This window comes from Sparus aurata, chromosome 8 (genome assembly GCF_900880675.1).
Source record: "Sparus aurata chromosome 8, fSpaAur1.1, whole genome shotgun sequence".
Taxonomy (NCBI): Eukaryota; Metazoa; Chordata; class Actinopteri; order Spariformes; family Sparidae; genus Sparus; species Sparus aurata.
In genome coordinates, this window is record NC_044194.1 from 20,220,227 (window position 1) to 20,232,149 (window position 11,923).

General features: G+C 42.3%; 1 protein-coding gene across 13 annotated transcripts in view; it reads left to right on the forward strand.

Annotated features, from left to right (window-relative positions):
* Nucleotides 1–11,707, forward strand: part of LOC115586414 (unconventional myosin-IXAa-like) — a 146,337-nt gene extending 134,630 nt beyond the window's left edge. For 7 of the 13 annotated variants that reach the window (XM_030425440.1, XM_030425443.1, XM_030425442.1 and 4 more), the window contains 15 exons: nucleotides 538–654; nucleotides 844–1,032; nucleotides 1,313–1,360; nucleotides 1,477–1,588; nucleotides 2,347–2,408; nucleotides 2,878–3,070; nucleotides 3,248–3,376; nucleotides 3,495–3,600; nucleotides 3,893–4,024; nucleotides 4,215–4,338; nucleotides 5,896–5,949; nucleotides 7,062–7,082; nucleotides 7,379–7,632; nucleotides 8,130–8,272; nucleotides 8,679–11,707. In XM_030425440.1, the coding sequence (XP_030281300.1) occupies nucleotides 538–654; nucleotides 844–1,032; nucleotides 1,313–1,360; nucleotides 1,477–1,588; nucleotides 2,347–2,408; nucleotides 2,878–3,070; nucleotides 3,248–3,376; nucleotides 3,495–3,600; nucleotides 3,893–4,024; nucleotides 4,215–4,338; nucleotides 5,896–5,949; nucleotides 7,062–7,082; nucleotides 7,379–7,632; nucleotides 8,130–8,272; nucleotides 8,679–9,067 (2,073 nt within the window). In that variant the 3' untranslated portion in view covers nucleotides 9,068–11,707. Of the gene's footprint in view, nucleotides 1–537; nucleotides 655–843; nucleotides 1,033–1,312; nucleotides 1,361–1,476; nucleotides 1,589–2,346; nucleotides 2,409–2,877; nucleotides 3,071–3,247; nucleotides 3,377–3,494; nucleotides 3,601–3,892; nucleotides 4,025–4,214; nucleotides 4,339–5,895; nucleotides 5,950–7,061; nucleotides 7,083–7,378; nucleotides 7,633–8,129; nucleotides 8,279–8,678 lie in introns of all 13 variants that reach the window. The other 6 variants (XM_030425444.1, XM_030425445.1, XM_030425450.1 and 3 more) reach the window with 4 other exon arrangements.
* The last annotated feature ends 216 nt before the right edge of the window (nucleotides 11,708–11,923 follow it).

Here is an 11,923-nt window from a genome sequence, read left to right on the forward strand (position 1 = left end):
TGATATTTTGCGTGTCGAGCTCACAGCATTGAGAAGTGAATTTTAAGAAAGGAAATAGCCACATCTCACTCCGGGGACAGAGGCCTCAGCGTCATCAGTTGTCACGGGGATTATTTGTTTTATAGAACATTTAACCGTTTACAGTGAAGTCTGTAGATGATCCTGCCTAACTGGAAAAATACTTCTGGCAAGAGGCAGTGCAGATTCATGTTTAAAAAATGTCATCCGTAAAGCTTCAAAACCAAAATTCCCTTCCACTTACTTTGTATTGGGGGCGGGCAAATTAACGCTGTGGGTTGAGACAAAACGGAGAGATGAGTGAGGAAAATCTTTTGATTGAGGGGAACCACTGAATGTTACAACAGAATCAGTTTATAGGAAATCTTGCACTTTACTATTAAAAATGTGGCCATCTGATGTTGTGTCGAAATAAATTCAAAGTCCAGACGTCTGGGAAGATGCATTTACACCCCCCTTTTGAAGTCGGATTATCTTTCTGCTTGAGTTTGTTTACTTGAAACTCATTCGTCCCTCCAGATCGCTGACCTGGAGTCTGAAGATGGTAAGAAGGACACAATGGTGGACGTCGTTTTCAAGAAAGCGCTGAAGGAGTTCAGGATCAACATCTTCAACTCCTACTCCACCGCCCTGGCAGTGAGTCCTCCTTTTTCTTCTCTCTCTTTCTGTTTGTTCTAATCTGCTTGAAGCATCTAAAGATCTCTGCAGCAGGAAGCTTCAGCCAGAGGAGGCAGAAGTTAGATATTTACCTGTGATTATCCGTAAATGTCAAGTTGACGATCCTGACAAATATTTCCTTCCCTTTACCTTTGCTCTCAATACCAGATGGATGATGGGAAGAGTATCCGTTACAAGGATCTCTACGCCCTGTTCGAGCACATCCTGGAGAAATCCATGCGTCAGGAGCAGAGGGACTGGTGTGAATCGCCGGTGAAGGTGTGGGTCAACACCTTCAAGGTCTTCCTGGACGAGTTTATGACCGAGTATAAGCCAATGGAGGGCACTATCGGCAGGGTAAGAAAGTTAATAACAGCATATAGGCATTGAAAAAAATCAAAGAAATATAACAAAACAACAAAGGAAGATGTAATTCCTCATTTTCCCAGGACATTTGGTGTCAGTTGTACCTCTGTGCAGCTTTTAGGGAGACCAGAGTATGTTTTGTATTTAAAGGGGGATCTAAAATTAAGATTTGAAGCTTTTTGATGAAGCAATAATCTCATCAATTCATTATATGTGCACTCAGATGAACAACACAAAACACACACATGGTAACACATTTCTCTCTCTTCAGGCCCCCAAACGTGAACGCAAGAAGTCGAGGAAGAAAGAAACAGACATTGTGAGTTATGAATTTAATTCCTTCTTAATATTTTTAAGCTTTTTATTGTGTTGTAATAAAAAGTATTTTTAATACAAGCAATGATTGAGCTGAACTTGGTTGTGTCTCCGCTTCAGGTTGAAGAACACAATGGCCACATCTTCAAGTCCACACAGTACAGTATTCCCACCTACTGCGAGTACTGCTCCTCCCTCATCTGGATGATGGACCGAGCCTGCGTCTGCAAACGTGAGCACTGGACATAAGAATACACACACACACTTAACTGAGATAGACTGTGACTGACTGTGATATTGAATTGTAGGCGTTGCAAATTAGAAAGTTAGTGGCGGATTTAGAAACTTTTCAGTGACGCGAGTTTTTTGAAAAGACAATATTTACACCCTCGACTCGTGGTCGAGCTGTTGCACCCTCTTCAGACAGGGTGCATGCTGGCACTTCAATATTATAAACCTCGGTGTTCATTCATTGGGTATTATTATTTTTTCCCTTTTAACATAAGCGTTTTTCTTTTGCACACACACACTGATACACACACCAGCAGCAGTTCCTAATGTTCTCCTAACTCACTTACCCACAGGCTATCACGCCCATGTGTGTAGTTTTTATTTCCACCCACACAGTACATTACACCCTCTCCTACTCCTTTCACACACACTCACACTAATACACACAAAAACACACCCACACTACACTCATACTCACAAACCTCACCCCCATCCCTGCCTCCATGAGCATCAGAAATATTAGATTAAACCTCCCTCTCCTTTTATAAATCCATCTTCTATCCAGTTACAAGATCCTTCTGCACTCTCACTGAGCAGCAGACATCACATCCAAACTCTGCTGCCGTCACCGCCGCCGCCTCGACGTCTGCAGTCGAGTCTTTGGGGTCGTGACTGACTGTCAGCTTGACAGCTGTTGTTGCAGAGGCAGGAGAAATGCCATCAGTCTGATTTTTGTTGTGCTGTTTTGTCATTCTGCAGTGTGTCGCTACGCTTGCCACAGGAAGTGCTGCTCCAAGATGACCACCAAGTGCAGTAAAAAGGTAGGAGGAGATTTTTTTGTCCGTTTTCTGAAGGAATTATCACTTTCCGGAGTGATTTTGTTTTGGCTTTATATCTCTGTAGATATTCTCTATTAGATGTAAACTTTAAAAACACGTATTTATGAGGAAAACTTTCATAGCTGCTGAGATGAAGGCATCCATTGGCGCCTATTACTCTTATCAATTATTTTTAACACCTTTTTGAAAGTGGAATTACAGAAATGAGCCTCTTGAAAGAAAACACACATTTGCTTCATTGAATACACTCAGAGGTTCTGCTGCTACATGCCTACTGGGTCTGATGTAACCAGTAGATAATCGTGGCTAATGTTAGCATATGTTAGCACCTACTGTGTCTTTATCTTCATGCCATAACAACAGCAGGCACACCAGAAGTTCCATTCAGTACAGCAGGCTCAATTTAATGTAACTTTTTAAATGTTTCTGTGTTTGTATTTTTGTACAACAGTACGATCCGGAGCTGTCATCCCGGCAGTTTGGTGTGGAGTTGTCCCGTCTGACCAGCGAGGAGCGGACAGTGCCCCAGCTGGTGGAGAAACTCATCAACTACATTGAGATGCACGGCCTCTACACAGAGGGGATCTACAGGAAGTCGGGCTCCACCAATAAGATCAAAGAACTCCGCCAGGGCCTGGACACAGGTGAGACTGGTCTGACCCCACAGATATGAAAACAAGAAGTGTTCTTCATATCTGTGTGAACCTTGATTCTTCTTCTTCTTCTTCTTCTTCTTCTTCTTTCTCTTCGTCTTCTACTTACTCACAAAAAGAGAAAGCTGAATGAAAGTTAGTTTACCTGAGTGTATCTTTCTGCTCCAGATGTGAACAGTGTGAACCTTGATGATTACAACATCCACGTCATTGCCAGCGTTCTCAAACAGTGGCTCCGTGACCTGCCCAGCCCTCTCATGACCTTTGAACTGTACGAGGAGTTCCTCAGGGCCATGGGTAAGCTCATAATTACCTCCCACAGTGACTCCAGTTCAGAGACTCCTCCAGCTAAGAGTCAGTTTCAGGAGGTGAAATGTGTCTTGGTCTGATCGTGTGCGCTTGTTTTTCTTCTCAGGTCAGCCAGACAAGCGGGAGGTAATACGAGGGGTGTATTCAGTGATCGACCAGCTCAGCAGGACACACCTGAGCACACTGGAGCGCCTCATCTTCCATCTGGTCAGGTGGGTGATGAGATAATAATCAACATCAGCTGTACAGCCTCAGGCACGACTGAAAACAAGTTTTTGAAATGAGATCTGAATATTGTTTTTGCCTGCGAGCAGAGTGTCTGTGCAGGTTAATATTTGAAGAAGAGGTTTCAGATTCTCTTTGTTTTTCTCTGATTTTTTCTCTGATTATCAAACACTCTGGATTCTCATGCCACCCTGTCCGGTGTGCTTGGTGGGAGTGGGTTGTCAAACTCTGTGAGGATCGACATCAGGATTAACTGGATTTCATTGTGGTTTGTTTCAGGATCGCCCTGCAGGAGGAGACTAACAGGATGTCAGCCAACGCCCTCGCTATCGTGTTTGCTCCCTGCATCCTTCGCTGTCCTGACACCATCGACCCGCTGCAGAGTGTCCAAGATATCAGCAAGACCACAGCGTACGTCCACCAGCCTTTAGCTTCCCTCTGTAGTTCCCTAGACTAACTCTTTGGCCGATTGATGGCGGCTTGTAAACAGATTAAAAGCCTGCAACAAATAAGCTTTATGGATCAGAATAGTGTACAGAACAAATCAGTCCTTTGTTCTGCTCGCATTTTATTTATTTTTATTCTAATCTCTTCCCTGTAGGTGTGTGGAGCTGATCATCAATGAGCAGATGGGCAAGTACAGAGCTCGTCTGAAGGACATCAGCAGTCTGGAGTTTGCAGAAAACAAAGCCAAGAGCAGACTGACCCACATCAGGAAGTCCATGGTAAGATCAGACTTCAGTCAGCCCTCTAAGGCCAGGTAGCTTTAATCATGATGCTGAAGGTGTCGGTGAGATAATACCTGACACTCACATGGACATTTTTCTGCCTGTTCCTCTCACTCATCATTTAAATGGTCACACAACAGTTTTTTCAGCTCCATGAGCAGCTGGCATGGTTCTCTCACGACCATGGCAGGAGTTCATTCCTCTGTGTTTTCTCGACATCTCTCATCAACAGATTTTGCTCTGTTTTTGTAACACGAGCAAAAAGCTGATTGTCCTAGCAGCACACAGACTACTTTTAACTTTCTTTGAAAAATAAAGTTTTTAGGGCGTTATCCTAACATGTGTTTTTATGTTTTTCAAATAGAGGCTACACACGTGCAAATACCTTTCTAAATATGTTGACTAATACCTCTTCAGTATTAATGCATGTTCCAACCAAGGGTGTCACGATATATTAATAATGACAATAACCATGATATTGAGAAAGGAAATATTGATATTGTGTCAATAATATATGATAATATTGTAGATCTTCTTTTTTTTATGAGTTCATTTAATCGCAGTTTTATTAGTCAGTAAGTGTAATTGTTGTTTTTGTATGCTGTCTTACAGTTATGGTTTAAAAGTTTTGAAAATACATTCAACTTTTTTTCAGTGAATATCACGATAGTATTGTTACTGTGAATTTGTCTGGCCAAGATAATCACGTGGTACAAATATGATATCATGACACCCCTAGTTCCAACTCTTATCTACTAATTCTTGAGAGCTCCTTCCTTTCATTTAGAGAAAAACAACACCCATAAAAACAACGAAACGTACAGAGTGGAAAGAGTGAAAAGTAGCTCAGAGCTATTTGCCAACTGCAAGTATAAGCCATCAGTAACTGGTTATGTTGCTTATATTAGTATTTTAAATCATTATATTCAATATTCAATCAAGTAAATAGGAAAAATTAGCATAACTTCAAACATATACATCTCCCAACAGTGCAACAAAAATATATACATTCACTATAGTACAGTAAAATCAGCAAAATTTAATATGGTTATTTATCTACTTAAGCTTTTTTTCACATCAAATATGAACTATATAGAATAAGACCAACTTCCCATTATAGCTGCAAAGACTTACTTCACTCAATGTATTGTGTAATGTTTTATCCTATGATTACATTTTAATAGGGAGTTAAATTGTCGTGCTCCCTGAGGAGCATCAGGATAAGTAATATATCTTCATAGCAAACACTAATAAGAAGGATGGTGCCAACTTGTTTATGATTCCCAATTCTCCAGAACTCCTCTACCAATCAACTGTGTCAATACTTTCCCACTGAACATGGATTTAATGATTTGCAGCTCAAAAGATGTCTTCCTCTTGGTTAAAACTTGGCTGAATAAGGTTAAAAAGTGGTGTTTTTAGCTCAGTTTTAAGCTAAGTGTTAAGGCACCTTTTGAGCAGTGAATCAGCGGATCCATGCTAACTTGATTACCATCATCACTCCTTAACCCTAACCTGTCCTTCCTTCCTTCCTTCCCCCACCCCTCCTTCCAGAAACCTGTACTAATTGCTGTTAGGTTTATGAGCATAACCCGCACTGCCACCCCGGTATGTATGCCCCTGCCACTCCATGTGCCACCTCCCACCACCAGTCCTGTCCTGTCCTGTCCGTCAGTCTATATATGATCCGTCCAGTCATACTGTCTGTCACACCTCCAGTCATATTAGTCTTTGTCTGTAAGGTAGTTCTCTTTTAGCTCTTTTAGCATTCTGTTTGTTACTGTTTTGTTCCAGTGTTTATATTTCAAGGTAATAACTGCTTGGATTAAATCGTCACTTCAATCGGTATCAGATCTTAGTGTCTTAATGAATATAAATACTACAATACTACTATATAGCACTGAGACTAAAGACTTCAGGCAGAAGTTTTTATATTTTCAGAAATTTGCTATATTTGTATTGTTTTTTTAAAGAATGGTTGAATAAGTTATTATTCAGAAGTTATTGAAGTTATCACTTATGTATTTATTCACATTGCAACATATTTGAGACTTTAAACTTTCAGTTTTCTTTGTCACCGTTAACAGCCGCTAACCGTGGCTAGCTGTAGCTATCAATGAATGTCAGTTATTCAGGGTAATAGTTGGCTAATGTTTGCTAGATGATTAATGATAATAAACTAAGCGTTGTGTTAATTAAGTTAATTCTGATGAAATTGAAATCACCTGTCACATGATTTGAAGCTAATCTATATTGTTGCTGCTAACGTTGTTTCATTGATATAAGCTCACTCTCAATCACTTTTTAAATGTGGCTAATAATGTGTCTTTCTTGTTTGTGTAAAGTGAATTGTCTTTATTTCCATCATGGTGCTGTTGTTTTGTATTGTGTCTCACGAGTTACTGTTAAAAGCCAACCAAGCTAACAAACTAGCTTGTTTCTAGCTACAATGTAGAAACACTGCTAACAGGCTAGTGCTACTGTTACCATAGGGTTAGGGTTAGGTCAAATTATGGTTATTTTTTCACGTTTCTTTATGAAAAATTAGCCAAAGTAGGCAAGTACTGTATATTTTTAACAGATTCAAGATAAGTCCAGTGTAAGTACATTAAGTAGGTTTATGTTTGTCGTTAGCTCTCTGAGTCAGCAGCCCTCTGACTGTTTGCTCCACTGACTGCTCTTTGCTTTCTGTTTTTGCTTCACAACTGATTAACACGCAGCCTAACACAGCTAAACTTAAGGTAATGCTTGTGTGTGTGTGTGTGTGTGTGTGTGTGTGTGTGGCAAAAGAAGTGTTTGTTTGTATGTGTGTGTGTCGAGCAGCAGTCGTAGTCTCCTAGCAGTGATGTTGTGAACTGTGGTCAATACATCCTCTGTATAGTCTGTATGTGGTCAAAACATTTAACCGTGTCATGGCGAGTTCGCTGTCAGTGTCCGCTGTCACTGTCACTGTCAACAAAAACAACAGATGATTAGAATTGTTCCGCCTCCACTGACACACTCTCCTGCTCTGTGATTTTTCTGTGTGAACTTGCAGAGTAAAAGTCGAGTTCGGCAAAGCAGCGGCCACACGCCCTCGCCTCCGCTCAGCCCCAAGGTGCCCCCTGTGGTGGATGGAGAGAGTGCGGGAGGTGGAGATGGTGGTGGAGGAGGAGGAGGAGGAGGAGGAGGAGGAGGAGGAGGAGCAGCAGAGGATGCTGCAGAGGTCGGGCTGAACGAGCAGCAGCAACTGGCGATGCAGCAGGAGGAGAGAATCCTCACCGAGCAGATTGAGAGTCTGCAGAAAGAGAAGTATGATCTCTCCCTGATGACTTTGGAAGTGTTTTGTTTGACTTGTGTTAAAGTATGCACACCAGCATATATTTTGATCAAGTTTGAGTCATTTTTTACAGTTCCAGATTCACAAATGTCAAGAATTACAGCTTTAGGTTTTCAAAGATATTTAATTGAATTTAAGTTTTGAACTATTTACTAAAACTTGGGATCTGGGTAATTGTGATGGCCTTGCTCACTGTTTCCTGAAATATTACAAACCAAACATCAGTCGGTTCATGTAGAAAATAGTCAGAAGGGACAGGCAAATACAAAACATGTCACATCTCTTCTCAGGACACAATCGCTTGGACCCTGCCATCAGGCCAAGCAGGGCCTGTAGGTCAATCTGTTGTCCAAATTCTAAATTTGCATGCAAAAGGAAAACCCCAAAAGTTCAAATGGAAAGAAAAAAAGTAATTCAGATAAAGCTCATTGTAACCTTTCATTTCCATGTGTGTGTGTTCTGTCTGCAGGGAGGAGCTGACGTATGAGATGTTGATCTTGGAGCCGCGGGCGTCCGACGATGATACTCCTGAATCTGAAGCATCCATCGGCACAGCGGACAGCTCTGAGAACATTACCATGGAGACGGAGGGAGCCACCTCAGACCCCTCTGGTACGTGTGAGTGCCATATTGTATGTCTGAACATGATGATGCTCTCATAGGTTCTAATTTGCGATGAGTCACGCAGACTGGGCCAAAATGTTCGCCTTGACAACGCCCTCTACATCACTCTGCTGTGAGGGGATAGAGAGCATGTATGGCGGGTTAAAAAGGGGGATGGATTTTGGTCATTTTACGAACAAGGCAGATGGCATTTCCCGTTATATCGCCTACTGTTTGCTAAAGTAAAGATTATGTTCAACGCTTGGAAAGATGGATGCATTGAAACCTTTCAAGACAGACTTTCTGAGTTTTGAATCCGTCTTGAACTGTTGGTCAAATTTTAATTGGTTTGTAATCACTTACATTGTTTTGGGTGTTGTAGAATTTTTGTGACAAAGCTGATTTCTCTCCACAGAGCGCAGCGCTTATCGCTCCAGAAAGTCGGATACAATTGGCAGACGAGGTCTGCGCCGTCAGCCCGACTCCCAGGACTCTGCTGACTCCATCTCCACCATTTCTTCCTCATACCACCCCTCCTCCTCTCTCTCCTCCAACGCCTCTGGCTCTCCCTCCCCTCACTACCGGTTCCGATCTTCCTCCTCTGGGCCCCTGCTCACCTCCTGTGGTTTGGGGGCCCCGCTGGCCGAGGCAGAGGGGAGCCAAAGAACTGGTAAGACCCGCCACAGGCTCCGGCTCAGCCGCAGCTCACCACGCGAGCCCTCGGGAGGCCACCGGAGGGAGTCAGACTTTGGCTCGGGGCCACAGCAGCTGGTTCTGTACGGCAGCAACGAGTTCATGGTGTGAAGGCGAGGAAGGAAGGAACGCCGGCCGGTGTCGGCCACCGCCTGTTTGAGTGCAGGAGGGTGTACGAGAAGGGGAGGCAGGAGAGTCCGGGGTTGAACGAGGCTGGTCATGGGGCCCAGTGTCGCCTGCTGCCCCTCCTCAGTGCCCACCCCCCTCCTCCCCTGGTCCAGTCAGAGGAAGAAGGATGGAATAAAGAAAGAGAGGACTGGAAATATGACACAGAGGGACAAAAGGACAGATGGTAAAAAAAAAAAGGACTGATGACTAATGTGAACAGCAGAAAGCTGGAACAGAGTGAAGAGACATGGTCGGCCATGTTTGTTGACCCTCTGATCTCAGTGCTGTATGACCCCTGCTGGAGCACCGGGGGTCTGTTAGAGGACAGAGAGAAGAGGGGAGGGACAGGTGGTGAGACACGCAGAGAAAACCCACACCTGCAAAGCCAAATCTTATAATGCTCCGTCTTTATTTTTTAGCATGCGGGCAGGTGGTTGAAGCCACCCAGAAGAAATGTAGCCATACTGACCGAACTGGCGGACATTTTGTCTGTAACCAGCGTCAAGCTAAGTCTGCTTTTCACGTTTACACAGGACAAACCAGCCAAGAGGCTGCATGCTACTCCATCACACTTTTTCCTACGTCTGTTTGAAGAGACTGTACAGAGATATGTTACAGCTGTATGTTACATTATTATTATTATTATTATTATTATTATTATTATGTTACAGAGGAAAAAAGTGTACATAGAAAGAAACTCCAGTGCTGCTCCTGGGTCGTTCATGTTGATCTCTATTTCCTGTTCCTCTATTTTGCAAAGTGAAGTGTCTGGAATTCAGGTTCCACTTTTGTTTCTGTGCTGGTTTTGCTCGGTTTGCTTTCATTTGTTTTGTTTTTTTGTTCTCTCTTTTCCTGTTTCACAATGAACAGAGCCAGTTTCATGTGTCCTCTGGTTATACCCATGAGAAACAATTGAAGGAAAAGCTGTCGCTCGCAGTGCTACTACGTGTCTGGTGTCACGTTTACTTGACCCGAGGTGTCAAATGTCAAATCAGCCATAAGTGAATTGTATCTGCCTTTCCCTGCAAGCTTTTTGTTGTTACCTTCTGTTTTATTCAGAAACATCAGTGTTACTACGTCAGGACTTGAATTTTTTTTTTTTTATACATAAACATAAATATTATTGCTGTATTATAGGTGTTGTCATTGATATCAAAGATGTCATGTTTTTGTTGTCAATATTGTTTCATTTTGTTTTTTGTTCAGATGAAAGCCATTTTTTCTTTCCTGTATGGATGCACGTGTGTGTGTGCGCGTGCATGTCTGAATGAGTGAATGAGTGAATAACTCCTGCCACTGTTTCAGCTCCACCTTTGTGCATGTGGAGTCTTCTCTACAAACACATACACTAGTATTTCCTCTCTCGTGAAGGTGGAAAAAAGTCTCTGCAACCATCAAGTGACACTAAAACACACTCAGACTTACGAAATGTTTTATTAGTCCGGGTTTCATTGCACCGGTGGGGAAACTCTTGCACTCTCACAAACTTTCAAACCGTCCACGATGTCCTCTGAGCCACCCAGAATATTCTCTTCTTCTTCTTCTTCTTCTTCTTCGCTTTAACCATATAGACTCTTCCATCCTCTTTTTTTCCCGGCTCTGGCTGTGAAAAGTAGCATTTAATCTGCCTGTTAACCAGACAAATACGAGTAGCAACTGACTCAGACCGTCCACGTGTTTCTGCGTGTTCTTCTTCTCTTTCCGTTTCTGTCCGCACAGTATCCAAACAGTCAGTGTAATAATCATTCTGTGGGCCTACTGAGTCGCTTCACGGCAATGATGTCTCCGTACTTTAGCTGCAATATCCCTCCGTGCTTGCTGCGTCTGCGATCAGATACTGCTGGGCTCCGATCTCACCAACACAATCAGTGTTAATCCACTTTTCCTTGAAGCTGGAAGTCTCGGTAAAGACTGTGCTGATCTCAGTTTCAATGCAGGCGTGGAGACTTGCAGTGTGCTGTCTTTTTACGACTTAAGCTGTAGACCTGTTTGAAAAAAGAAAAAAGCTGTTGAGTGAGCTTAAAGGACGAATCTGATTCCGGGTCAAATATCTTTACATTGATATTTTGCTGGAATGGTCTTTGTTCGTGTCCAGGCTGTCAATATGGCAAAAAGAGAGAGAAAAAAAAAAGAAAACTTAAAAAAAAAGTGAATGTACCTGTCACTGGAAGGCATGCTCTGCTTTCTCTGGTTGTTTTTGTTTCTCTTTTATACACAGTGTATGTACTATTTATGATCATGCTTTTGGGGTGTACATTGGTTTAAAAGAGTCTGTCATAAAAGGTGTTTTAAAAGGATATATTATCCTGTGTACGGTTCATTATCTACTATTAATCATGACAACATTTTAGCAGGCCGCACTCGGTCTGTCATGTTTGTGCTGCAATGCGAGAAAAAAAAAATAAAGCGTGTCTCTTTGTCTGCGCCACTCTGGACACGGCTATGTATAAGGTGCGATTTGTGTTATATTTCTTTTTCTTTTTTTTAATGATACAAACATGTCAATGGTTGTAAGAAAAAAAAGACTTTATGGGGGAAATTCATCTGCTTATTAAAAAAAGCAAAACTGCAGCCAAACACAAATGAGTGGAGTGATATTTCACGAGATGACGTCCAGAGAGAAATGTGCTTGTTGTTCTTTGAAAAGATAAGCTGCCCTGTAGTCTGGTGGTACGGCAGCAGATACTACTATAGTTTTAGTCAGATGGCAGCAGAGTGAACTGACTATATCTAGGGTAAGTGTTGTGTTTTAGGTCATTCAAAAAGATTCCACCAATTAAACAGATACAACAAAAGCAG